This window comes from Thamnophis sirtalis, unplaced genomic scaffold (genome assembly GCF_051295495.1).
Source record: "Thamnophis sirtalis isolate CommonGarterSnake01/CBP01778 unplaced genomic scaffold, rThaSir2_p1.2 scaffold_4, whole genome shotgun sequence".
Lineage (NCBI taxonomy): Eukaryota > Metazoa > Chordata > Lepidosauria > Squamata > Natricidae > Thamnophis > Thamnophis sirtalis.
In genome coordinates, this window is record NW_028261384.1 from 55514161 (window position 1) to 55541938 (window position 27778).

The following is a 27778-nucleotide window of genomic DNA, read 5'->3' on the forward strand; positions in this document are numbered from 1 at the left end:
CTTGGGAATTTGGCTCACGGAGAGATGTTCCTCTATCAAGGTAGATAACTATATGAAATTGCTACAGCAGGTATCTAAAGATATGACTAATTGGAGTGGTAAACAACTGTCTCTGATGGGCAGGATTGCGACAGTCAAGACATATGTATTACCAAAATTTTTGTTTCTGTTTCAAACGGCACCAACTAAATTGGACAAATTTTTTTAAAAATCTTTGGAGACAATAGTGAATCGATTTATATGGCAAGGCAAGAAAGCACGAATTAAAGCCCAAATATTGCAAAAACGTAGAGAACTGGGAGGCTTCGGAATACCCAACTGGGAAGCATACTATAATGCAGCAATCATGACATGGGTGAAAGATTGGGTGATGTTGAGTAGAAGGCGCCTATTGGCTATAGAGGAACATGACCTCCCTCAGGGATGGCATGCCTCCCTCTGGCAAGAAAGAGACACCCCCCATAGGTACTTCGTGGGACATTATATTCGGAAGATTTTGATGGGGGTCTGGGAAAAGATGAGGAAAAAATACTATCTTAGGGTTCCGTGCTGGTTGGCACCATTAGAGGCCTTAACGCATCCCAGTGTATTTAATTGGACAAGAAACATAACATATAAAGATATCATGACAGAAGATGGCAACATGAAAACAAAGATGGAATTAGAGCAGCAGGGCAAGAATTTGGAATGGTGGGAATATTTACAGGTTAGAAACAGGTTTAAAAGTGATAAGGTACGTTTTGGGATCTACCCAAACCCTCAGGGGCTAGATAAGATTTTGTTTGGTGGAGACAAGAAAATGTTATCGAAGATTTACCAATTTTTGACCTGCCAAGATGCTAATGTAGAGATGGACAAAAGCCTTCTAATAGCATGGGAGAGAAACCTTGGCTATGTAATTGAAATCTATAATTGAAATGAAATCTATGGAGTAAGACCATTAAACTTACAATATCTACAGCATTCAAAGAAAACATATACAAGATGGTTTACAGGTGGCACTTCCCCCCAACAAGGTTAGCCAAGATGTTCCCTGGGTTATCTCCATCGTGTTGGAAATGTGGAAGAAAGGATGGCACATTCTACCATATTTGGTGGTCCTGTACTGAGGCCACGAAATATTGGAAAAGGATTAAAAAATGGCTAAAAGAGGTTACCGGGGCAAACATGGAATGGAGACCCGAGAACCTTCTACTAAGCATTAAACCAGAAAACATAAGCAGTTCAATATGGCATTTGAGCCTACATATAATTGTGGCCGCAAGAATAACTTATGCACAATTTTGGAAATCCACTACCATACCGTCGGAAGATGCTATAATTAAAAAGATCTATGAATGTGCAGAAATGGACAGAATGACGGGTTGGCTGAGGGACAAAGGAGAAACGGAACATTACCTTAGCTGGAACTTACGGTATATGTAGGCGACAAGGAGAACAGCAGGGACTTAAAATGGGGAAAGTTAAAAGTGAACATGGGTATTGTAATAGATCCCTGAACTTTGTAATGAGAAGATGTGGCTTAGAGACCTAACAATGAGGAAGGAAAGAAAAAAGTTGGGCTGTGAATGACTGTCACCGCGGGGGGGGGAGGGGAGGGGGGGTTGTATGTTTAAAATTGTATTTGTATCTGTATGTTTTATGCTGGAAAAAAAATGTATAACTAATGAATGCCGATACAAAAGGCTGTATATTTACTTTATATTATTATGTATGTTTTGTCTTTTCTTGTATTTTTCTTTCTGTTTTTAAAGGTAATAATGTTTAATAAAAACTATTTTTTTTAAAAAAGACCTCCCCCAAAATAAGGCCAAGAACTTATTTTGGGGGTCAAAAGAAAATAAGTCCTTTGACTTATTTTTGGGGAAACACAGTAGTTTTAATAGTGACATGATATGAAAATATTCAATTATAACAGTATTAGAAGATAAACCTTGCATAGCCCTTTAGTTTTCAGTATTTTAGCTTCTGTTTATTATTCAAAATATTTGAAAAATATAGGAATTTGTTTCACCATGCCTTTTAAATTTGTCACATGTTCTTTCTGGGCAGATCCTAATAGAGAGTGGTTAATACTAAAAGTTTAATCACAGCTTCCATCTGCCACATGAAACTTGCTTGAAATAGCTCTTGAGTGCTACATATGATAAATGAATGTACTGGAGACTGAACCACATTACGTATTCATTGCTGTCATATTGCTCAAGTGCTCCTTGTGGAAACCATACATTCGCAATAGTGATTTGAAGTTGAAGTACGACAAGACACCACCAAGTTTTCTTTTTTCATTTTTTTGTCTGTTTGAAAGCTGAAAGCAACTTAAATGGAGTCTCCTCTAATTTTATTCTCCAAAAGAATAACATGTTAAATAGCTAGACTGAGAGAAAATACTTGACCCAAAGTTACCCAATAAACTCTGTAATTGAGAGAGATCTTCATACATCCAACACCTTAATAACTGCACTATGGCAGCACATCTCTTAATTTATACAGCAACTGCAGAGCAAAGGCAGTTTCATATGTTTTATCTAGTATCCATATAATAAAAATGAGATTAATAAACTAGAGTTGAATTTTTAAAGGAAAAAAATATTTCATCTGCATACATTAAAGGTTACACAAAAGGAGATAAGCAGGGTATTATGCAATTTAGAACCAAAATTGTAATCTTCAAAATATGTTTAATACTCTATTAAGCTTATCAGAGATAACTATTGTAAGAAGAGGAAGAAGTTATTAATGTTTTTATTTATTATTAATTTTATAAATTTTCACAATCCTAAAGGATTCCTGACATTTCACAAATATACCATTAAACATGCACAATCCAGTTAAATAAACATAGAATACAAATCATTTACACAACCAATCTGTAATGCCTATGCAAGAACGTATCAGAAGCTTTCTGGAAACACTTCATTTTGAGCTTTTTTCAGAAAGCAGTGAGAATGGGAGCTGCCCTAATGTCCACTGGGAGGCAATTTCAAAGAACAGAGATTGCCCCTGAAAAATAGTACTTCCATAAGCCTTTGTCACTACCTAATCAGAAACTACTAATGGCTTCCCTCAGCTGTAGCAAATTGGCCAGCCAGTTCCATTGGGGCAAAGGAGTTCTGCAGACAACTTGGCTTTCAAGCCATTTAGGGCTTTGTAAATTAACACTAGAACTTTAAATTGCACTGTTGATAACCAGCAAAGAGTCTAAATGCTGGCCAATACATTGCCAGATTTGGAATCAGTTGAAGCTTCTGACTTGCCTTGAAAGACAATATACAAAGCTATGTGAAGAAACAGAGCTACTCATCCAGGAGAACACACAAGTTACAAATTTGTCCTTTTCTCTTTCCTTTACTTCTCATGAGCCACCACTAGACCATGCAGAGAATGATGGTGAATAAACAGTTACTTCATCTTGCTCCAAACTGAAAGAGACAGGGCTTTAGATCATCAACCCAACCTGAAGTAGTGATGTAAATCAGCATATTGCAATTTGATGATAATGGATTCAATCTGCTGAACCACCCCTCCTAGTACACCATGTAAATATTAAATAGGAGTAAAGAGAAGACTGACCACTGAATCCACCTCTCCTTCACTCCAGGACTAAAATCAGCCACTGAGGAAAGAGCAGAAATACTGTAACCTCCAATCCCCAACATTACCCCAATGCAAGTAGTCCAGAAGGATACTATGGTTGATAGTATCAATTTTTTTTATCTTTGATATGTTTTTAATTCAATATTTTATTTAGATTCTGAAAATGCTCAACAGCAATACAGAGAGCCCTTACTTGATCTGGAATAATCGGACAAGAATTGAACTCCTTGAATTCTTGGAATCTCAGCAAGAAAGCATGATTAAAACAGTGAGGCATTTTTTTCAAAATTGATAGGATGGCATGTTGGGGGATTAAGTTTGATACTGTAAGGTGCATATGCATGAATAAATTCTTTTCAGATGTACTGGGCTATAATGTATATTGATTATTTTAATATGAAAAACTTTGTGAATAGCATCTTGAGTTTTTCAATGTTTTTGCTCAACAAACTATATATCTAAATTTGTTGAACCTGATTATATGTTTTTTGTAGATATTTTTATAATGACGCATACAGATATATTAATATACAGTGAAACTTCCATTTAATAGGCAAATGAATTTTGAATACAGCAGAATGTATTCAAGAAACAAATCTTGAAATAATAAAAAGGTTCCATCCAAAACAATTTGGAAAAAGCATTTAAATCTATTAATTTGACATCATATACAACAATTTTTATCATTTGCATAATGACATTATTACATGCATGGCATAAATGCAAATCCGTGATGTCATTGCACAAAGGCAGTAAGTGGCATAATTTGTGATTTAATTAACTAACATTTGGAAATACATCCACTTCCCACCAATTAATCTATTAAATTGAAATTTTACTGTATTTCTTGTATAGTTTAAAATTGTTGGTATTTTTGTTTGTCTTCCAATATCTACATTCAAAAGTAATAGAGATGAGCATACCTCCTGTTTTTATCTGTCTACAATGCTAGTCTCTTGTGAAGTAAGCAAGAAGTAAGATTCTGAAATCAACTGCAGGTAGGTAGTCCTTGACTTACAACCACAATTGAGACTGGAATTTTGGTTGTAGTAGTCATAAATCAAGGCACCCACTGACTACATCCCATTTTACAACTCTTTTTAGTGAATAATGGGATCATAAGTCCGAATCACATAGTTGTTAAGCAAATGACACAATCATAAATACAAATTCTCTGAATAGGTACTTTCTGCCACAAATTGATAAAACTGTTTTGCAGGATACTGCAACCAGTTGAAAATGTGAACTGGTTGCCAAGCACCCAAAATGCTTGGGCGGGATGTGTGTGTGTGCAATATTTTTATGATACTGTTAAGTACATTATGGGCAGTAAAGCACCTATTCCAAGGGACCAGTCATAAATCAAGGGCTATCTATATCATTTTCATAATTTCAGATATATTTATAATAGAGATTATACTGCTTTTAAATCAATTTTCATTTAAGATTTTTCATTACAGCAACCAGTAAATCATTTTTAAGAGTATAATTCATTAAGTACAAATTCTGATGTAATATTTTTATTTCTAAAGGGTGAATGTGATAAAAGTTATGGATCTGAATTTATCTTCAGTGATCACGCAAAAGAACTTATTGTAGGAGAGATTTTTGTTAGAGTTTACAATGAAGTTCCCACATTCCAGTTAGAGGTAAGAGTCTTTAGGTTGAAAATAGAGATGTTGATAAACAAATTATTTATAAGAATCGCATATTTTAGAACAGAGACAGGTAATTTAGTAATCTCCAGAATTTTGGTATTCAATTCCTATCAGCCATAACTAATATGATATATGGGGTTTCCAAGTGTCTGGAGAATATCATTTTGATTATTTAGGTTATAAAAATCATTTGGTTGCCTAATAAAGTTAAGAAAGGATGGTAGTCTATTATAAAAATGTATTTTGTTTATGCCTTAACTCAACTTGTGTAAAGTTTTAAAAAGATGTTTTCTTTTTATTTACCTATTGAAACTTAATTCTTGTATTATCCTGCAGCTTCCAAAAGCATTTGCTGCAAGCCTTTTGGATTATGTAGGGTCACAAGCCCAGTATCTGCATACGTTAATGGCCATAACTCAGACAGGGAAAGTTGAATCTAACCAACATGGAGAACGACTCAGAAGAGTTGAAATGGCTCTGGAAGCCCTGAGAAATGTGATAAAGCACAACCCAGGTAAGTGAGGCGTGCTGGACATTTTTTTAAGAGGTGTGTGTGTGTGTGTGTGTGTGTGTGTGTGTGTGTGTGTGTGTGTGTGTGAGAGAGAGAGAGAGAGAGAGAGTATGTTTATACATACACATACCTACATTCTCCGTTTTAAAAAAAATCTGGGAATTTAGATGCAAACTCAATTATACATCTTATCAATAAATGACAGTTCAATTTTAATGAAGTCTTTCAAAATTATTCATTAAAATTCTTTTTTTTTTATTTCCATAGGTTCAGAATGTGAATGTATAGGTCACTTTAAGCTGCTATTTTCCCTTCTACGTGTCCATGGAGCTGGTCAAGTGCAACAATTGGCTCTGGAGGTATAATAATGGTTACTGTTACCATTTTTTAAAGAGTCTTGATTATATTTTGTCTTGATTATATTTTGTAGTTTAGCCTTCATCAGCTTAATACCTCCAGTATGATGTAGTACAACTTTTGTGTTAGAGCAATAAATTGGAGACTGCTGACATTAATGAACCAAAGTTATACGAAGCCAGTATTGATTCTGATTCTGAAAATAGTAAATTGCTTTCTGGACAAAACAGATATGTTTCAAGGCCAAATATCATTAATGCTTACCATTCAGAATACTAACTTCTGGAAAAGTGCCAACCACTCCCAGAACAGCCAGATCAACAAGGTCTGGAAGAGAAATGGAATCTTGTAAATCTGGCTTCCCCATTGACTCTGCTTGTCAGAAGGTTGCAAAAGGTGATCAAGTGTGCCTGGAACACTTCAACTGTCAGAAATATAAATCATTTGCCAAAGTCTGAATTTTGATCACATCTTGGGATGCTACAATAGTTATAAGTGTGACAAAATGGTGATACGTCAGTGCCATCGTAACTTCAGTCACTAAACAAACTTGTAAATTGAGTATTTATTATTAAACTCTTTTTTGATTAATTGGAATAGGCTAAAAGACAGGAAGCAAGCAAATTGAAACAAAAAAGTAAATTCAGATGGAATGGAGATTTCTTATGGTTGAGGAAGAACCATTTTTCTTGCTATAAAAATTCATTTTTAAAATTCAGAGTAGCTATATTTTTCAACATACATTCCATATTTGTTCTAGACCCATTCAAACCAGGCTAAAGATTGCTAATCTAGTTTTGTTTTCTTTAATAGGTGGTGAACATAGTGACAAGTAACCAAGATTGTGTAAATAATATTGCAGAAGCAATGGTTCTTTCCAACTTACTAGCTCTCTTGCATTCATTGCCTTCAAGTATGTGGATCACATTTTAATTTATTTAGGTTCTCTCTTGTTTGCTCTTTAACTAAATAGTATAAAAAGAGGAAATTTTAGATACAAAAAACAATTTCTGTATTGAAGAGTATACTTGTGTTATTTTATCTAAGAATTATACAGACCCAACTTAGAAATGCATATATATTTCTCTTTTAAAGCTAATTCTTGGAAAATTTAATAGCAAGTGTTGTGTCTTTCTGTAGCTGACCATATATTAACCTAGTCTTTACTGACCATATATTAACCTAGTCATGAGAATCTAGAGTTCTCATGTCAAACATGATTCTTGGTTATTTCAAGAATATCATATTCTTGGCAACGGTATGAAAACTCTTTGCTATTACCTTCAGTTAGGATGGTTGTTGTTTTTTTCTCCTATTTTCCATTTGGGTTTCCATCCATACAATAATCAGATGTATACTGTATTTATCTTTTTGAGATCAGCCAAGTTTGCCAAAGTGTTGCTGCTTGCTAGAAAGTCTAATAAAATATTGCTAATTAGATAATTAAAACAAAGGCATAAGGGATATTTTTGTTAGATTAATTACTATGTCATACTCTTGACAATAAAGCAGCTGCTGAATTTTGCATAGTCACATAGCAATAATATCTTCCTTAAGTAGATGCACATTAGATACAGAAAGAATTCAGTTGAATTATTAACATTACAAGACAGATGTTAATTATTCCTTTTGCAATAGAATAGTATGTTTTATACTGTCCACATGTCACATGCCTTATGTAAAACAAATAAACCAAAGGAAATTCTATAAATCTAATATATAACTTTAAACAAACAATATTGTATTCTCTTAGTCTATGTTAAATAGCTAACTATAAAGTTTCACAAATTTGTTAATTTTGGCAGGTCGGCAGCTAGTTCTTGAAACTCTGTATGCTTTGACATCTAGTACCAAAATAGTTAAAGAAGCTATGCAAAAAGGTATGGCAACTGTCATTGTTTTGCTGTGGTATTATTACAAGTTTTTGTTGCATTCAAAATTAACAGCTCCAAACTTCCTGTAATTAGAAATATTAGCAGTTCTGTACTTTTTTAGGTGCATTAATCTACTTACTTGATATGTTCTGTAATTCAACACATCCACAAGTTCGATCTCAGACAGCAGAACTTTTTGCTAAAATGACAACAGACAAGCTGGTTGGTCCAAAGGTAAGTATAGCATCATCAGTAGATTTCACAGATGTTTTAAAAGCAACCCAAGTCATACATACTATATAGTATATACATAACACCTTGAATTTGGCTTGAAATAAGTGTAAATCATCTCAGAAATTTTGGATCCTTGCAAGACTTGAAATAATTGAATGTATGGCCAGAAATAAATAGCAGGCACGTGAGCTTGGCAATTGCCCTGTTACAAAGGCATCACTTCTAGTAATTTATTCAGAAAAAAACTTATTTTGTTTCATTCCACTGAAACAATCCACTTGTTTGATTAACTGGAACACTGATAGCTATGACAAATTTGTAAGCTCCATGTCTGTGTGTGTGTGTATTTTCCTTAGGTTAGAATTATCTTAATGAAATTTCTACCTGGTGTCTTCATGGATGCTATGAGAGATAATCCTGAAGCTGCTGTTCACATTTTTGAAGGAACACATGAAAATCCAGAGTTAATATGGAATGACAACTCCAGAGAGAAAGTATCTACAACCGTTCGCGAAATGATGCTAGAGTATGTCACAATAAAAATAATTTCTTTCCAACAAATCTGCTACTTTGAAAACAAAGTAGGTTTAAAATGTTTAATGTCTTTGGTGCTCTCTGAGCTTACTTGTTTTCTTGCAGACATTTCATTACCCTTAACTAGGTAACATAAGTGCTAATGAGTGCTATGTGCTGTAAGTTTATATTATGGTGACTGTGTGGATGGGGGCAATCTTAGAGATTCTTTGGTTGGGCTGTTTGTTGATAGTTCTTTGGCAGGGTTTTTTATTGGGGCATTGCTTGATTGTTGGTTCAAGTTGACCTTGGAGTTAATCTATGTTGATCTGAGTGCTAGTTACTGGAGAGAGGTGCTGGAGTCTTTTTCTCTTGGGCTGGTTGATTGTTTCAGCAGACAATAGACAGACAAGTCACCAGAATATAAACTGACAGCAAACAGCACTGATGATGTTACCTAGTTGGGGCAATGAGACATCTACAAAAAAACAAGCACCAAGAACATTTATTTCAACCCTAAGCTACAAATATTCTCCTTTGTTGGTATTTAATGTCTGGGTTTTTTTAAAAAAAATCAAACTCTTAGAAATAATTCAGCTGAAGATTGCAGGTTGCTAGCCTGACTCTGTTTTCAGAGAAAATAATAATTTTCTTTCCTCTTTTTAAAGGCATTTTAAATTGCAAAAGGACAATCCTGACATTAACTGGAAGGTAAAAACATCTTAATATAAATATAATTAAAATATTTACATTTTGTTTTATGTTGTTGCTTATGTCCTGTCCATTTTCATTCTGTGCCTGCACTGATTCTTTCATTGCCTACACTGATTGTCATATTGGGACTTTGTGGAACATATTTCTTAAAGCTGGCACACTCAAAATACATCAGTATGCAACCCTTATAATTTCCAACTAACGTGGCTATATATAGGGCAATATTGGGGAAGTGGCAACAGTATATTTTATCATGTATTAAATAACTAAGTTGAAGTTCCTCTTTTCCCTAATCACCAGGTATCCAACTGTCCATTATAGACTTCCTATTCAATTATCAGATTTGCAAAGTAATCTAGTACAAGTGCTTAGTTTCAGTTTTAGATATTTTATTTCTTTCTTCCTTTTGCTTATAAATAATAAATAAAAAATAGCTGAACCTTTTATGTCACAGAATAACAGAATAACTTTTTTTCTCCTTTTTGGGGTTGATTTAGTTGCCTGAAGATTTTGCTGTTATATATGGTGAAGCAGAGGGTGAACTGTCTGTAGGGGGTGTCTTCTTAAGAATCTTTATTGCCCAGCCAGCCTGGGTTCTACGGAAACCTAGAGAATTTCTCATTGCCCTATTAGAAAAATTCACTGAACTACTGGAGAAGAATAATCCTCATGTAAGTTTAGTTTTTAAGTTTGACTTCAACTTTGTGTAATTGTTACTATATTTTTCAGAGTATAAGACGCACCAAGGTTTTGAAGAGGCAAATTTTTTAAAAAAGTTTTTGCATTGCAAACCTCCCAAAAACGGCCCATTTTTCACGAAAACGGGCCTGTGTTTTTTTTAAAGGCATGAATAGCCCTTAGGAGACTTGTAGAGTGGTCCTGGGGAAGGGTGGCAAAAAAGAGCAAAAAAACAGCCCGTTTTTTGTAAAAAAAAAAGGGGGGGGCATTAGGTAGCTTATAGAGTGCTCCTGGGAGCTGGGGGAGGGGGCAACATTTCTGCTCTTTTCTGCTTTCCCCAGCCCCCAGGAGCTCTCTGAAAGCCTCCTACAAACTATGCACGGCCATTTTGGTGAAGGGGGCAGGGTTTCAGAAGGCAAAAATGCTGTATTCAGTGTATAAGACACAGCCAGATTTTCACTCTATTTTTTGAGGGAAAAGGGTGTGTCTTATATTCCAAAAAATATGGTAATTTAAATTTTTGAAAATGATAGAATCCTTCTCATTCATAGAAGAAGAAATAAATTCAGGAAAAAATAAATTAGAATTATTTTCTAGCTAATATTCACTAATTTAAAATTGAGTATTTCTGTTGATAGCAGCATTCACTTAAGTAGACTTAGATTAGAGTTAATGAAATTTTACTTTTGAATAAATAAATTAGCTTTTTTATTCTTTGGTCTGATAATAGGATATTTTATATTGATTAACAGTTCAAGATAATAAAAGACATTAATATAGATTGAAATCAGTGAAGCCTATGAAAATAGTTTTTCAAATGTCAAAAATAAACTAGCAGCAGTATATCATGGAATGTATGCATGATTGATTCATTAGTCATAACAACTTGTGTACATAACAATTACATCGATTTATGTAGCTTGAATTTTCTTCAGTGTAAGTTCCAAATCATGAAAACTATCTGAAGTATAGTTTTATCAATAAAAGAAGCTGTGTATTGAATACAGTTTAAAAATATTTCATTCATGAAAAATCTGTGAGTGCTGTTTAGTCATGTTTTTCAATCAGATTAATATAAGTATAAGTATAATTTTTATTGTCATTGTACTTAAATACAACGAAATTGGTTGTAATTGTGTGCCATTGTATAAGTTACTTTCTTTGTGTTTTAAAACAGGGGGAAACTTTGGAAACAATAACAACAGCAACAGTATGCCTCTTTAGTGCTCAGCCTCAGCTAGCAGACCAGGTTCCCCCACTGGGTCATCTTCCCAAGATTCTTCAAGCTATGAATCATAAAAACAATGCTATTCCTAAAAGTGCTATGCGAGTCATACACATACTATCTGATAATGAGGTACGCAGCCTTAAGTCACAATAAAAGGTGTATGTTTGTCAGGGTAGGCCTTCTTTGGGGAGGGGGCAACAAAATAACAGAGTTGGAAGGGACCTTGGGGGTCTTCTAGTCCAACCCCCTACTAAGGCAGGAAATACACCACTTCAAACAATTGGTTATCCAATATCTTCTTTAGAACTTCCAGTGTTGGAGCATTCACAACTTCTGGAGGCAAGTTGTTCCACTGATTAATTGTTCTAACTGTCAGGAAATTTCTCCTTAGTTCTAAGTTGCTTCTCTCCTTGATTAGTTTCCACCCATTGCTTCTTTTCTTGCCCCCTCAGGTACTTTGAAGAATATCTTGACTCCCTCTTCTTTGTGAGAGTTCCTGAGATATTGGAACACTGCTATCATGTCACCCCTAGTCCTTCTTTTCATTAAATTAGACATACTCAGTTCCAGCAATTGTTCTGCATATGTTTTAGCTTCCAGTCCCCTAATCATCTTTGTTGCTCTTCTCTGCACTCTTTCTACATCATGGCAATGTATTCCAAGTGTGGCCTTACCAAGGCATTATAAAGTGGTATTAACACTTCACATGATCTTGATTCTATCCCTCTGTTATGCAGCTGCTGCACACTGCAGGCTCATATTTAAATGGTTGCCCACTAGGACTCCAAGATCCCTCTCACAGTTACTACTGTTGAGCAAGCTATCAGGTGTACTGTACCTGTACATTTTATTTTTCTTGCCTAAATGTAGAACCTTACTTTTTTCACCATTGAATTTCATTTTGTTAGGTTGCGCCCAATGTTCGAGTCTGTCAAGATCCTTCTGTATCTTAAGCTTATCTTCCGGAGTGTTGGCTATTCCTGCTAACTTGGTGTTGTCTGCAAATTTGATGAGTTTCCCATCTATCCCTTCATCCAAGTCATTAACGAAGATGTTGAAGGATACTAAAACAGAGCCTTGGGGTACTCCACTGCATACTTCTCTCCATGTAGATACAGTTCCATTGAGGACTACATGTCGAGTGTGGTTGGTCAACCAGTTACAAAATCATCTGGTGGTGATGCTGTCTAGCCCGCATTTTATCTAGTAGTAGGTTATGGTCTATTTATCAAATCTCTTACTGAAGTCCAAGTAAATTATATCGACAGTATTCATCTGATCCACTAATTTTGTCACTTTGTTAAAGAATGCAATAAGATTAGTCTGGCATGATCTGTTTTTGACAAACCCATGTTGGCTTTTGGTTACTACTTTGTTTGCTTCTAGTTGTTCACTGATTTATTGATTGATTATCTTTTCCAGATTCTTCCCTAGGATTAAGGTCAGGCTGATAGGCCTGTAGTTTTCCCTTTTATGAAGATGGGAACTACACCCGCTTTTTTCCAGTCCTCTGGCAGTTCCCCGGTGCTCCAGGATATCTGAAAGATATAGTTCAGTGGTTCTGAGATCTCATCTGCCAAATCCTTCAGAACCCTGAGGTGTAATCCATCTGGTCCTGGTCAATTAGTCTAGGGTAGACAGGTGCTTACTTACCTTTTTCTTCCCTATTTTAACTTATATTTCCAATCTGTTTTTTTTTTTTTATGTTCCTGTTTTTGATAGGTTGTACTGTTTTTCCCTTTGTTTAAAGACAGTTGCAAAAAAACAAGTTAAGTAGTTCTGCTTTCTCCCTGTTGCATCTTTTGCAAAACTCAGAAACTGGCATGGCCAAGCCTTCTGTGCAAGAGATGAACACATTTCCAAAGTTTGGGCACATTGAACTTTTTGTCCCTGCAACATATAAAGATTATCCTGCTTTATGCCCTGTACACATACACTTCCCATTTACAAATGTGGTCTCATATCCATGCTTGTCTAAGCTCGAGACACTTAGTAAATTATGCTCCATTTCAGGGACACACAATACATTGCTAAACTCTTCCTTCAGACATGGAAGCACCACACTCCCTTTTCCAGAAGCCGAGATGGTGCAGTGGTTAGAGTGCAGTACTGCAGCCACTTCAGCTGACTGTTAGCTTCAGTTCGGCGGTTCAAATCTCACCGGCTCAGGGTTGACTCAGCCTTCCATCCTTCCGAGGTGGGTAAAATGAGGACCCAGACTGTGGGGGCAATATGCTGACACTGTAAACCGCTTAGAGAGGGCTGAAAGCTCTATGAAGCGGTATATAAGTGTAACTGCTACTGCTATTTTTGCCTTCTGGCCATTTGCCAAGGCCACCGTATCACCTCCAGCTGGATCCATTTTGAAAAATAATTTTGAATTATTAACAATTGTTTGACTAGCCCCACTGTCTATTAACCATTTGTCCCTGCTGTTACAATAGCCAACTTTGGCAACAGCAGCCTATCCATCTGTTTTCTGTTTTCTTTGCAAACAGTCTTTCTTCAAATGAGTCTTATCACCACAGATGACACACCATCATTCTGTTGCTTTCTTTGTAGAAAAACATTGCTGGACTGTAATCCATCTCTGCAGAAATCTTGTCTGTTGTGGTTCTCTCTCTACTCCTTTGGCCCCCACCTCAGGAATTTCTCCTTGTGGCTTCTCCTAACATGCCGTTTGTTCTCCTCAGAAATTAAATAGGCTTTAAGGGCCTCCAAATGCAACTCTTGCTCTGGTTTGCACTCAAAAACAGCTGAAACAATGTCCTATGTTTTATCAAGGCTATTTAACACCAACAGCACCTTTTGAGATTCAGAAATCTGCATCCCATGCTGTTTCAACTCTAATGAATAAAGTGTGCATGTTCAACAAATGCTGCTCCATTGAATCATGTGGCTGCAGCCTGGCTCTGTACAATTTTCTCGATAATTGCACAATATTGCATGCTGATGCACTCATATGCACACTTCTCAATTTCATTTGCAGTTTTCAAGTCAGCTACATTCAAAAATTGTTCATCTTCTAAACTTAAGATGATATAGGCTAGTCCCTTATCATGCTGCCTCTGGTCAGCTACTACTAATGGTGCCTGGCAGGGACGTGCAGTCAGGGGAGGCGGGGCCTCACCAGTCTCATGAGGAAAAGAAAAGAATTTTTAAAATAATTAAAAAGGCCAAGGTAGTTGCTGCCAGACTCCAAGTCACAGTGACTCTGAATCTGCTTAGTGCTAACTGTAGGGGGAAACGAGAGAACTATGGGCCTCCTTTGCATAAGGAATTTTTCGCCTTTTAACCGTTGTTCAGAGTTAACCAAGAGTTAAAAGGTGAAAAATTCCTTATGCAAAGGAGGCACGTGATTCTCTCGCATCCTTCTGCAGAGGGCACTTTGTTTAGAGGCTTTTTTTAAACAATTAAGCAGAGTCATTCACGTGGTGACTCTAGCAGCAACTATCCTAGCCTGCCTGGCCCTGGCTAGACCAAATCTTGCATTTTTGACGCAGCTGGAAAGTATGTGGGTAAGAGAGAGGGGGCAGGGGGGAGGAATTCAAAATTATTTGTAATGTAAGTAATTGTAGTTTGTTTTTATTGTGTGTGTTTGTGTGTGTGTTTTTACCCGCCTCTGCTGGCGCGCGGGCTGGAACATTTTTATTTTTTAAAGCCATGCCGCCTCGGCCCGCCATAGAGCAAAACATGTCCTGGTTTGTGGCCGGGAGGCACGCTGGCACTTTAAAGTACATGCTGCCGCCCCGGACATACAGCGGGGCATGCCTTCCAGGTCGGCCATGCCGGCACTTTAAAGTGTATGCCGCCTCAGCCCGCCATAGAGCAAAACGTGTCCTGGTTTGTGGCCGGGAGGCACGCTGGCACTTTAAAGTGCATGCCTTCCGGCCACAAACCAGGACATGTTTCACTCTATGGCGGGCCGAGGCGGCATGCACTTTAAAGTGCTGGCATGCCTTCCGGGCTGGCCATTCAGCGGGACATGCTTGATGTGCTCTCCGGCGATCTCCACCGCCTTCTCCCTGAAATCCACGCCGATGGTGGCCTCGGTGCTGGCGGGGAAGGTGCCGCTGCAGAAGCGGACCGTCAGTCAGGTCTTGCCCACATTGGAGTCCCTGATGACGATGATCTCGAAGATGCGTGCCTGCACCGACTGCTCCAGCGAGGCTTCCAGCTCCATCCCGGCGGGCGGAGAGGGCGAGGGAGGACTGGAGGTGACGGGCGGGCGGGCTCAGCAGTGCCACTGCACCGGCAGAGCCAGCCTGAGGGACGAGCGGCAGCTGAGCCTCAGCCGCCCGAGCACCCTCGCTTCATCGCCGGCCGTGAGCCACCCCTGGGGCCACTCAGCTATTGGTTGTTGGGCGCCAGCCGACTTCCAGCCCGGCTAAAAGTGGAGCTACAGCCCACAGCTGGAGACCGACACACCTGGCCTGGAGGACGGTGGTCCTCTCCTCTCTCCCCTCCATCAGCAAGCGGTTTGCGAAGGCTGGGTGAGCCGTAGAAGGGAGGACCCGGTCCCGCTCTATAGCAGACAGTGCCGGGACTTTAAAGCCCTGCCACCGGGGCTCTGCCGCCACGGAGGCTCGGCCGCCCCTTGTCCCTCATGCTGGCTCTGCCGGTGCAGCAGCGCTGCTGAGCCCCCCTGCCCGCCCCTCGCCTCCAGTCCTCCCTCACCCTCTCTGCCCGCCGAGATGGAGCTGGAAGCCTTGCTGGAGCAGTTGGTGCCCAGGGGCATGGCTTTAAAATGGCGGCAGGGCCCCGGCGGCAGGACTTTAAAGTCCCAGCACAGTCCGCCATAGAGCAGTTCAGCAGGGCTTTCGCACTTGCCTCATCGGCCATGAAGCTCACCGCATGTCACTGGAAACATTGCATCTTTGCAGCCCAAATAATATAATTATTTTGCCCCAAACAAGGCAGAGAGCTCTCCCTGAATTTAACAGCCATCCTGCAAGCTTTCTCTGCCATGTCCTCTTTTACTGTAACACAGGCAGTCCCTCAGCTTTATTACATTTCAGTCTTGATGTGTTCTGGGCCCATAACATGTCAGAGTTGTTGTTGTTGTTGTTGTTGTTGTAGCAGCACATCCAGCAAGCACATACAAGTAAATGAACAACATCAGGATTCAATTATATATAAGAAACTTCTTTATATACAATACGAAACAGTAGAATTCAACATATAATATCAGGAACACAGAAGCAATATTCATAGAAGCATTACAGAGTAGAGAGATACAGAGGCCTACATTGTACAGAAGGCTGAGCAGAAGTTACAGAGGCCTAACCAATTCTTATATACAGTTCAGCAAGTCTAAGCCGCCCCCAAACTCTAAACTGTCTCTTATGGCCGCATACAAACAAATACTATGTTTCACTATTCAGACAGTCCCCATTGGCTGACCTGTTACCATATCTATTCCATACTCTGAACATACTCTAACAATTCTGCTTTCTCCCTGTTGCTTGTCACCTTCTTGGCACTTTCTTCCAGCAATGGACGAATTGTTTCCTTGAGTTTTTTCTTGTTTTTAAATTTTGGAAGAAGCTTTTTTATTATTTTTTTACTTTTGTTGCAAGTCTTTGTCCATTGTGAGCCTTAGCTTTCCTCACTTCATCTTTGCAGGCTCGGTGTCAGCGTTCCAAATACCATGCTGAATTAAACCAGAGTTGAAGGCAAAACTATGCTTAAAGTTCCAATTTAATAAGACAGGCATGTTGGCATCGTTCTGTGGGGTTCCAACCCTGGAAGTTACATCAGAATCCCACCCAGTTAAAAGTTCATGATCCTATCCCCACAATCTTCTTCCACGCTGGTGTCTACGCGTAACTGCTTCCGGTCAGGTGTGAAAGTGTGGAGACAAAGGATGACCTTGCTTCATTCCACAATCCTACTCCTCCTATTCCCCTCTCCCATCGATTATACTGCAAGCAACCCCTATTCACAATCGTTTCCACCTCAGATTGTGATTCCCCTCCTATCACTATAGATGGTGTTTCCCCTTCTATCTCTAAAGGAGGAAAGTTTGGGTGGATGCTCTTATGCTGACCCATTTACTTGTTTCAACAAGCTACAATGAAATACCGGGCCAAATTTCCCTAGACTTCTGGGTAGACTGAGCTGAACTGTAAATGAGTTAACTATCTTCACTATAGGGAATGGACCTAGAAATTTTAGACCAAATTCCTTGCTAGGCATTCCTAATTTTAAATATGTGGTGGACACAAAAACTTTGTCCCCCACAAAGAAGGGGTTCTGGAGCGAGCAGTGTTTATCAGCAGGTCAGTTACTAGCGTGGTTTGGGCCCCTCCAATTAGCGTTCCATCTACCTGCTCACCCCGAATGGGACAAGCTAGAGGTCTTGTACTTATGCCTAATGGCTTGACAATCAACGTGCTGATTAAGCATCAAGCGCAACTGGTGCTCACAACTGCTTCAACTTCCCCCTCAAACCCCGTCTTAGGCACTTGGAGGTTGACTTGGAAGGTGAAGGGGCAGATGGGTGCATTCACCATTGGGTCATCTTCAGCATTTTCCCTCTCCGAGGCCTCTCCCTTGGTAGGACTTTTCATCACATTGGGGATCCTCTTCTAGAGGATGTTGACCCTTTTCCTCCTCCGAGACCTTCCCCTTGGTAGGACTCTTCATCACCTTAATTTGGGGATCCTCTTCTAGAGGTTGTTGTGCCAGATGACTCTTTTGTGGTGGCGTCTGGGGTCTTCTGTTTTCCACCGTGGCGGTTGGTGCGCATGTTCGTGGCAATGGGGCTGGAGCCAAGCACTCTAACGCTTTGTGGCCAAGTTGACAGCAAAGGTGGCATTTTAATTGCCCCCACGAGGAAAGGGACCTAGTTACATCTCTAAACTTAGGAACCGCCTCGTCACATTTTTCCACCATCCATTCTGTAACTTGCTCCTTGGTAACCCCTTCTTCCATTGTTGGGAACCTTTCTCTGTAGGAAGGTTGGGCAAGAATCTTTTGGGGCATTGCAGGGGAGATTGGAACCGGTGGGGAGGTCAATCTCTCGGTTGGCCACTGCCCAGTTGTCTGCCATGGTGCCATCTGCTGAGGAAGGGCAGGTACCAACTGGAAACCCTTCCATCCATGACCTGGGATTAAGACCCATCTCAAGGGTGCCTGATTCACAGTTGGCAGTTCACCCAATGATGGCTGGTTAGGGGGGGTTATATGCCAAAGGCCCCTCTGCTGACTTGGAGGATTTCTGGCCCAAGGGCCCCTCTGCTGGCTTGGAGGACTTTCCCATGTTGATGGTCCAGGAGATACCCACTGGAATCTTAATCATCCATAATCTGGGAAGAAAGTCCAATTTAGTGGTGGCTGGTAAGTGGAGAATGTGTGCCAAATCCCTACTTGCTGGCTGGGTTGAAAATCTCATCTTGCTAGGGATTCTGTCTTCAACTCAGTTGCAGGGCATTCGTTCATTTCAAATATCCCCGTTTGGAAGGAGTCAAAATCTCCACTCCAGGGTTTTTTCCAAGCCTTGGCTGGGGGGAAGGAGGGGGAGTATGCACTCACACATCTTAAAAGGCTTTCTCCTAATTGTTCGCTGATGTTTTACACTGACCAGTGTGGTTCAGCGTAGGAGAAACAGCAAACCTCACCAGCCCCCCCGCGAAGGAGGAGTGCTGGTGATTTATTTTGAAGAGAGAGTTGGAATTATGTCAGCGTTCCAAATACCATGCAGAATTAAATCAGAGTCGAAGGCAAAACTATGCTTAAAGTTCCAATTTAATAAGACAGGCATGTTGGCATCATTCTGTGGGGTTCCAACTCTGGAAGTTACATCAGAATCCCACCCAGTTAAAAGTTCATGATCTTGTCCCCACACCCACAGTCCATCACATGGTCCAATCGTATTCTTCCATACTGGGGTCTATGCCTAACTGGTTCCGGTCAGGTGTGAAAGTGCAGAGACAAAGGATGACCTTGCTTCTAGTAAAAAAGGAAAAACAATACATTCCACAACCCTACTCCTTCTATTCCCCCCTCCCATCGACTATACTTAAAGAAACAGCATAATGAATAAGAGAAAGTGTGGCAGGCCAAAATTCTAAAAGGAATATAAATACAGGCCTGACACTCGGGCTATTTGCTGATATTCTGCCTTAATTATGTGTCCCTCTTTCCACTTTTTATACCTGTTCTTTTTATCTTTCAATTTGTTAGAGAGTTCTTTATGCAAACATGCTGGTTTCTTTTGAGAGCAGTTATTTTTCTTCTTCATTGGTATTGTGCTAGACTGGGCTTTTATAATCTCACTTTTCAAATTATGCAGACTTCTTGAGTTGTTTTCCCCTTGAGGATTCTCATCCATGGAATCCTTCCCAAGCTCTCTCTAAGTATATGGAAATTAGCTTTCTTAAATCCAGTTTGACTTTGTTCTATTACTTGTACATGCATAATGTTGAATTCCAATATTGCATGATCAATTGCCCCAAGGTTCCTGTGGCTTCAACACCTTCTACCATTTCATCTCTGTTAGTGAGAATTAAGTCCAATATGGCTGATCCCCTTGTTCCCTTCTCTACTTTTTGGGGAAACAAAATTATCAGCTCTGTTAGGAACCTGTTGAATCTTTCATTTGGTGCAGAGTTTGTCTCCAAGTTGATATCAGAATAGTTAAAATCCCTCATTACGCTGTGAACCGCTTAGAGGGGGCTGAGAAAGCACTATGAAGTGGCATATAAGTCTAAGTGCTATTGCTATTACTATTGTGATGTGCTTCCTACCTAGTTAGCTGACCAGCAAAAAGTTCATCTATTTCCTCTTTGTTTGGGTGGCCTATAGTTTACACCTATGGCAATGTCATTTTTTCTCCCTTGATATTGACCCAAATGCATTCAAGATAATTTTCTTCATTGTGGTGCTCTATTTCTGTAGAGATGTAGTTATTTCTTATATATAGTGCAATTCCATCTCCTCTTTATTTGGTCTATTTCTTTTAAATAATTTAAATCCCTCTAGCTGTATGTTCCATTAGTGGGTTTCATCCCACCAAGTTTCTGTAATGGCAACAATATCATATCTACCCTCATTTACTTGAATTTCTAATTCACCCTGTTTATTCCTCATACTCTGTGCATTGGTGTAGAGACATTTGAGTCCAATTTGATTGACTTTGTGTTTACTGTCTACATAATCTGTGTTGTGCCTGATTGCCCTTACTTTCTTGCTACCGTTTGATTAGTGCACATGGTATGGCACTCACTATTAAATGCTTGGTTTTGCTTAACAGCAAGGTTGATGAGAATATCATTCTTTTATGAGGATATCATTCTTTGGCTACAGTTATCTTTCTTGAGTTGTTGTTTGTCTCTCATTTATAAATTAGGTAATCCATCTTTGTACTGAGACAATTATTAGGCACAATAAATCTGGTTGGATACAAAATAAATAGCATGAACAGAGTATCAATATGGCCATTTTTTTGAAGGCAGGTCTTTAAATGCCACTACTTGTGTCCTTTTGCCTGTATCTGTTCATTGAATGTAGTACCAATGGTCAACTGCTTATTGTAGGAAATAAAAAGACAGTGAAGGGACATAATTAAATGAATCATCAGCCCACATTTGTTACGTTCCAACATTAATTGACTAGATTCTTGAATAAGGTTGAACAATAAATCTTAACTGCATCTTAACATATGATTCTGATTCTTTGTGCTTGACATTAATCTAGACCAGTGATGGCGAACCTTTTTTGGCTTGTGTGCCAAAAGCGGGGGGAGCGCAGGGGGGGGTCAAGTGTGGGCATGCCACACCCATAATGCAATGTGCTACCCCCAGCGCGCATGACCAGTGCTCCCTCCATTTTTTGCATGCTTTTTTCACCCTTCCCAGGCTCTAGAGGCTTTATAGCAGCCTGGGGAGGGCGAAAACAGTCCCCCCTCTCCCAGAGGCCATGGGAAGCTCCTGAAGCCTCTGGAGCACAAAAAACTGGCCCTACAGGCAAACCGGAAGTTCGGGAACCAACTTCTGGTTTGCTCGTAGGACCGATTTTAGCCCTCTGGAGCCTTCAGGGGTCATCCAGAGGCTTTCCTGAAGGCTCCCGAGGATGAAAAGGGACCTATGGACAAACCGGAAGTCACTTCCAGTTTGCTCATAGGGTCATTTTTTGTCCTCTAGAGCCCCTGAAGGTCGTTTTTTGTCCTCCGGAAGGCCTCTAAAGTCTCCGGAGGGCTAAAACTGGTCTCACAAGCAAACAGTAGTCTGTTCCCGAATTTCCAGTTTGCCCATAGGGCCAGATTTTTGTGCTACAGAGACTTCAGGAGCCTGGGGAGGGCATAAAATGGCCTAAAAAAATGGCTGAAGACAGGTTGCCAGCGCGTGCATGCGCGCTGGCCAGCTAACAGCAACACCTCATGTGCCCTGACAAATGGCTCCATGTGCCACCCGTGGCACACATGACATAAGTTCACCATCTTGGATCTAGACAATTAATGTTCAGTTCTAAACTGGCAGTTGATAATGGTCGATGAAATTCAAGAGGGGTTGGACTTAGACCATTTGTTGGAAAGTAATGACTTTAGGCTGATACTTTTTAAATTCCATTGTCTCAGCTTTGCCTGTTCATCTCCTACACGTATTCCAATTAGTAGAGTGCAAGTAAGCTTTCTCACGAACAGACTGAAATGGAATATAGAACAAAGCTCTTAAGATTGTTCCTAATATTTCACAATACTACACATATTTCTACTGAAGTGTGTCTGAATCCTCATCAGGAATTCAAATCAATTTTTAACTTGGGTAGTTGTAAAATATTAATATTTGACAAACTTTTGTTTTTATAGCTTTGTGTTCGTTCAATGGCAATGTTAGAGACAATTTGCCCTTTGATGAATGGAATGAAGAAAAGATCAGATAATGTTGGCATAGCCTGTGAAGCACTTAATCGAATGTTTCAAAAGGAACAAAATGATCTAGTAGTCCAAGTAAGCAAATCTTGTAACTTTCTAATAAAATGGCACTTTATTTGTGGTTACAGTTGTGCATTTTTTCTCATTTATTTATACTTTTTATGTCCCTGTTTCCTTATCCCAAGTGGCTCTGGGTGGCTTACAATGATATAAAATCATAGATCTAAAAACATTAAAAGCATTAAAACTAAGGTTAATAATTAAATAAGTTAAAAGCAAGAATGTGGATGGTACAGGAGTGGACTTTTGTCTCTCATTCAATCAACTAGCTCTAGTATTGCACGCCTCCACCGGGGCACAGAGAGAGCCAGGTTTTAAGACTTCTCCAGAAGAGTGGACGGAGATCTAAATTCTGGCGGTAATGGATCATGACAGAGAACACTTTTCTCCTTGACTCTGCTGATCACAATTCCTTGGATTATCTGACACTGTATTGTCAACAATGTTACTTTATGAGAATTAAGATGGTGGACGTTTTTGTTTATGATTATGTTGTTACTATCAAACGTTAGGAATATGGTATGAACCCTCAAGAAATGACAGATTCCTCAGCATTTACATTTCAGTCAAAATTGACAGGTATATAAGTAATGAAAGTTTACTAGTTTAAGAGACATAGAAAAGTTGAAATAGTTTCAGAGAGGAATTACATTATGACCATAGGCTGGAAATAAAGCCCTCTGATGAATGGTTAAAGAAACTGAGGATCCATAGCTTCCATAAAGAATGATTCACGATATGCTAGTTGTTTATGAAAATATATTGTCATGTGTAGGACAAACCTGTTCTCTTAATACAGAGAGATGAAATTAAAAGTGAGGATTCAGACCAAATATTAAAAGACATTCTTGGCAGGACATTAAGCTGTTCACCTAAAACAGAGGTTGGGAACTATGGCCCCTTTATGACTTTTGGATTTCATCTTACAGAATTCCTCACCTGCATAAGCCATAAAAGGGACATAGCCCCACCTCTGGCCCAAAACTATTGTATCCCTCAAACAAGTTGGATAATCCTTGTTAAGAAAACATTCTTACACAGGATTACACAACATCCATTAATTCCTTCCAGCTCATATTTCATGATTCCACATTTGAACTCAATTTATATTCATTTGCTATTGAAATATTTTTAACTTCAGCTAAATGCAATAGGAAGGCTCACAGAAGTCTTAATCAAAATGTCTTAGTCTGAATTTAAGAATATGCTCACATTGTCTTGCAGGCCTTGAAAGCAGATTTAGTACCCTATCTCCTAAAATTGCTTGAAGGTGTTGGCCTTGAGAATCTGGAAAGCCCATCAGCTACAAAAGCTCAAATTGTTAAAGCACTTAAATCAATGACTCGCAGTTTACAGTATGGAGAACAGGTAAAATCCCAAACATGTTTTAAATTCGTTTTAGAGCATATGGAATAAGAGGCTTTATTGTAACTTTTATTTTGAAAATACGTTCTTCCAACTGGTGAAATTATAAAAACTGAGGATTTGGTAAAACCAAAAATGACACTAAACCAATTTCCATAAGGATAAGAGAGCCTTTCCAACCTGTACAGCAAGTACATTTTTTCTCTATTTTCTCACGTTTGTAGGTGAATGAAATCCTGTCTCAATCTTCTATATGGAGTGCCTTCAAAGACCAGAAACATGATTTGTTCATATCTGAAACTCAGACAGCAGGATACATCACTGGTCAGTGTACTTCTACAGTGAGGGTTGTTGAAAGATCACTTAATTGACTTTTAGTTGGTTTTCATGTATAGAGTTGTTAATGAAATTGTTACATAATACAATACAGGTTAAAGTGAGTTCCCATTCATCATTTCTTCTGATGGTTCACATCTGAATAGATGATTGTGAAAGCAATAACAAATACTTAAGGAGTCTAAGGAATAAATAAAAAGGTGACTTCCTTTCGAATCCACCTTTAATTCTCAAATGATTACAGGATTATATTTCAAGCATCAGGCCACAAAGCATTCTCAAAATGTGATAAAGTTATGCTTCACTTTTTGCTTCAAGGTGCTTTGCCATCTGTACTTCCCTTGCTTCTGGTTTCTTTCTCCTTCAGGTATCTCCTCTCCTTCCCTTCTATCTGGTAGCAGTCCCCTTCACCTCAGAAGTGGGCTTTAGATCTTCTTTTGGCAGGCAGCTTGCTAAACTTCTCTCTTGCATTCACTAAAGCAGGTAGATACCATTTTGCTCAGTGCATGTAGCCTCTGCGCTATCCCATAGATTATACTTACAAGATGCATGATGTACCACTGTAGTGAACACAGACTGTTTTAAATTGGTACAAAATGCTGTAGTTGCTGCTGTCCTTTTGGGGTGATTGACTTTAGGGTTCCAAATTACAATTGTCGAAATAAGAATGTTTTTATTTATATATATGTAAAAACCTATTTTCAGTTATGTCAAAACATTATCTAAATAATGCTTGAAGATACATATAGGAAGGATGGAAATCTGAACTCTGATAGCAGACTGCTTATAATTAATTTAGCTAAAGGAATTTGACAACAAAAACTGTCATGTCACAGATAAAACAAGTAGTCTTAGTCTGGTCTGAACTGATCTAACAATATACTCAACATTGGGTTTTTTTTCTCTCCTTGTGGAACAGGCCCTGGAGTTGCTGGCTATCTTACTGCAGGGAGGCCTTCGCCCGTTATGCCCAATGTTCCACCTCCTGTCGATCACGAAGCTGGAGATATTGGCTAAGGGATATGAATGGCCTACACAAGGGACTCAAAGGCAAAGATTTATTGGCTTAAACCTTTAGAATAAATTTTGTCTGCCTTTCCCAGTTTCAAAACAGTGTTATTCCTTTTTCTATGAATATTTTTTTTAGAAATTCTACTGCATTGTAACATAAAAAAGTACTTTGTGGACCAGCCTAAAAGAGTACACAAAAACTTTTTCTTGCTGTACATAATCACATTTATTTCTTATATTTTTGTTTACAAGACTGTGAATCGAAACAATTTTCCTAATATTTTGTATTATATTAATTAACATGACTGAAGTTGAACTGCAGTCTCAAAGAATTGGCTAAATCATTTGATCCTCCTAAATTGCACTAGAAGTTTATTTCTTCAATGCTTCAAGTTGGATTTGATCATCCTCTGAGAACTTGACTGGTTTGATGTTGTTTGTCTACATCCCCAATCACTAGCATAAATAAGATCCTGGTGTGTTTAACTGGCTTTACCAAATCAAAAACTAAAATACAGCAAAATTATATTTAAAAATTACATGGTATATAAAAAAGCATTGTGTCATTGTGATATGTTCTATACATTATTCAGTATATAAAACTTTCTATATTGAATGTACATTATACAAATCATTCATATGTACATAAAATTTAAAAGAATAAAGGGAACTGTAAGCCTTGTTGAAACAAGCTGGTATTACTGTTTCATTTCTTGGTAAAACTAAAAGGAAAATCAAGATACCTTTATGAATACTGATCTAAAATGGTGTGTTTTTTTCTGTTAATACTGGCTTTGGTGGGATGAGGTAAGAGAATTATTCAGTTATTTTCAGAGTTCTAGCTAGACATCACAAGAACTGTCAACAACAGACACAAAAATAGACATTTCTACAAAACATAACTTGGGAATTATAGGGGAGAAATTAGATCAGAATTTTCCTCCGTTATATGCAGTTATATCTTAGCAAATGTTTAGTACTGTTTCAGCTCTTGTATGAGTGCCAGTTAATCCTTTTGTGAAACTGACAACAAAGAAGTCCATGAGTTTTAGTGTGTAATTAGATGATAAACAAAATGGCAATTTTGCTGTGACTTCCACTTTAGAACAACTGCTATGAATTTGCCACTTTTTTCTTTTTTTCAGTCTCCAAAACTAGGACAGGAATGACTAATTACTTATTGCACATTATCTTAAGTGTCAGAGGATGCACAGTGTGACTACTATTTTGTATTTTGCCCAGGAGCAAAATACAGTACATAGAGGTTTTGTCTTTCAAACAGTGGTTTATCTATAAGACATATATATACTACATACATATATACATACACGTACTACGCAAAACCAGGCAATCTATCTATCTTTAACTATAACACAGAAACAGACGGGAGGAGAGACCATCTATTAAAACATCAGCTATTAAAACATCATTACCTTAACACTCCTCCAATTTAAAGCTGAACAGCTGAATGCTTTAACATAATTAATGATGCTTGCTTTCTCCTGTGTGCGGTTTGGAGAATACAAGCATGGGTTTAACTTTTGTCCATTAGCCTTGAGACTGAGTTTAAAAAGTCTTGGCCACGCCCCCTGTAGCTGGTAGAGCCCAGTTTTTTAACTCAGTCCAGCCTTGGAAAGACATAAATAATTTTTCTCTAGGCAAATATTATTAAAATATCAATAAAATTGTTTATCTACCATCCTTCTTAATGGCATTAAGACTAGAATTAAGGAAAAGTAGTTTGTGGATTGATTAGCTGTGGCTGTGTGCGTTGGTTTCCCAGCCTGCCAGTTAGAACCGCCACTACCCTGAGATGAATAGTCGAGGGTGATGGTTGATTTACCTTCTCAACCATTGCGAGTGGAATCTGGATTGTTCCCGCAAGTTTCAGCAGCCGGAGCTACTGTCCAATCACTCGGACTAGCCTTTTTTTTTTTTTTTACTGCGCGAGGTTGGGCATAAATCGGGGAGTTAGGTGTGCTGTTCCCAGATGCTGTAACGATCTCTGCGGAATTTGTGGGGAGCCAGTGCACTGTTTCCACTCTGGTTGGTCTCCGCAGTTTGAATTTTATGCCTCCTTACTAGTGTCTGCCATTTTGGAGCAGCACAAGTGCCATGGTGACTGTTGGTTTTTGGCACCAAGAAGTCAATCTCAGGGCTACACCGTTGCGCAGCTAAATCTCTTTTGTTTGGCACAATCTTCAGAGCTTCCTCAGAGACAGTCTCTTATCGCCCTTGCTTTATCAGACATTTTTTGCACTTGAGAGGTTTGTAGTAGAATCACAGCAGAGATGACCATCTGGCATGTTTGGGCTGTTGCATTGTGGAGATCAAACTTCCTGTTACTCAGGGCCGTTGCATTTCCTCCAAATTACAGACTCCACTTATAGAAAGGTGGCTAGCCTTCATCATGACTAATTGCTCCATCTCAGAGAGCAGCACCAGAGCGGAGATCTCCCCAGGATCCCAGCCCATACTGAGAACCTCCACTGATAGGGAGGTCAGAGCTTCAACCAGTAGTAGTACTTCTAAGTCCCGGGCAAGCGGGTCAATGTCTCGGGCCCCTACCACGGCGGCTAATAGGGAGTTTAGATCAAGACAAGGCCCCCGGGAAGCTCCTTTTAAGTCTTCTAAGACTATCAGAGGATCACGCAAGGAGCATTTACCCTCAGTCTTGGCATTGGAGACCTTGCCCTCACATTCTCAACCTGCATCACCTCCCACTCTGCAGGCCACACAGGGCTGGTCCCCTGATGTTGTCATTTT

The 27778-nt window shown here is 38.9% G+C and overlaps 2 protein-coding genes across 4 annotated transcripts in view; both read left to right on the plus strand.

The window, feature by feature from the left end:
* DNAJC13 (DnaJ heat shock protein family (Hsp40) member C13) overlaps positions 1 to 25703 on the plus strand; it is a 130006-nt gene extending 104303 nt beyond the window's left edge. For 2 of the 3 annotated variants that reach the window (XM_087712949.1, XM_087712950.1), the window contains 15 exons: positions 3752 to 3865; positions 5130 to 5246; positions 5592 to 5769; positions 6034 to 6125; positions 6937 to 7036; positions 7929 to 8003; positions 8119 to 8231; positions 8588 to 8757; positions 9413 to 9455; positions 9956 to 10129; positions 11314 to 11493; positions 22175 to 22315; positions 23525 to 23668; positions 23890 to 23989; positions 24921 to 25703. In XM_087712949.1, coding sequence (XP_087569075.1) covers positions 3752 to 3865; positions 5130 to 5246; positions 5592 to 5769; positions 6034 to 6125; positions 6937 to 7036; positions 7929 to 8003; positions 8119 to 8231; positions 8588 to 8757; positions 9413 to 9455; positions 9956 to 10129; positions 11314 to 11493; positions 22175 to 22315; positions 23525 to 23668; positions 23890 to 23989; positions 24921 to 25018 — 1839 coding nt within the window. In that variant the 3' untranslated portion in view covers positions 25019 to 25703. Of the gene's footprint in view, positions 1 to 3751; positions 3866 to 5129; positions 5247 to 5591; positions 5770 to 6033; positions 6126 to 6936; positions 7037 to 7928; positions 8004 to 8118; positions 8232 to 8587; positions 8758 to 9412; positions 9456 to 9955; positions 10130 to 11313; positions 11494 to 22174; positions 22316 to 23524; positions 23669 to 23889; positions 23990 to 24368; positions 24485 to 24920 lie in introns of all 3 variants that reach the window. The other variant, XR_015696376.1, reaches the window with a different exon arrangement.
* Positions 11525 to 12571, plus strand: LOC148045848 (uncharacterized). Its single transcript, XM_087712148.1, has 2 exons — positions 11525 to 11558; positions 11958 to 12571. Exons 1-2 carry the CDS (start codon positions 11525 to 11527, stop codon positions 12569 to 12571), a joined length of 648 nt encoding a protein of 215 aa, XP_087568274.1.
* Positions 25704 to 27778: the final 2075 nt, after the last annotated feature.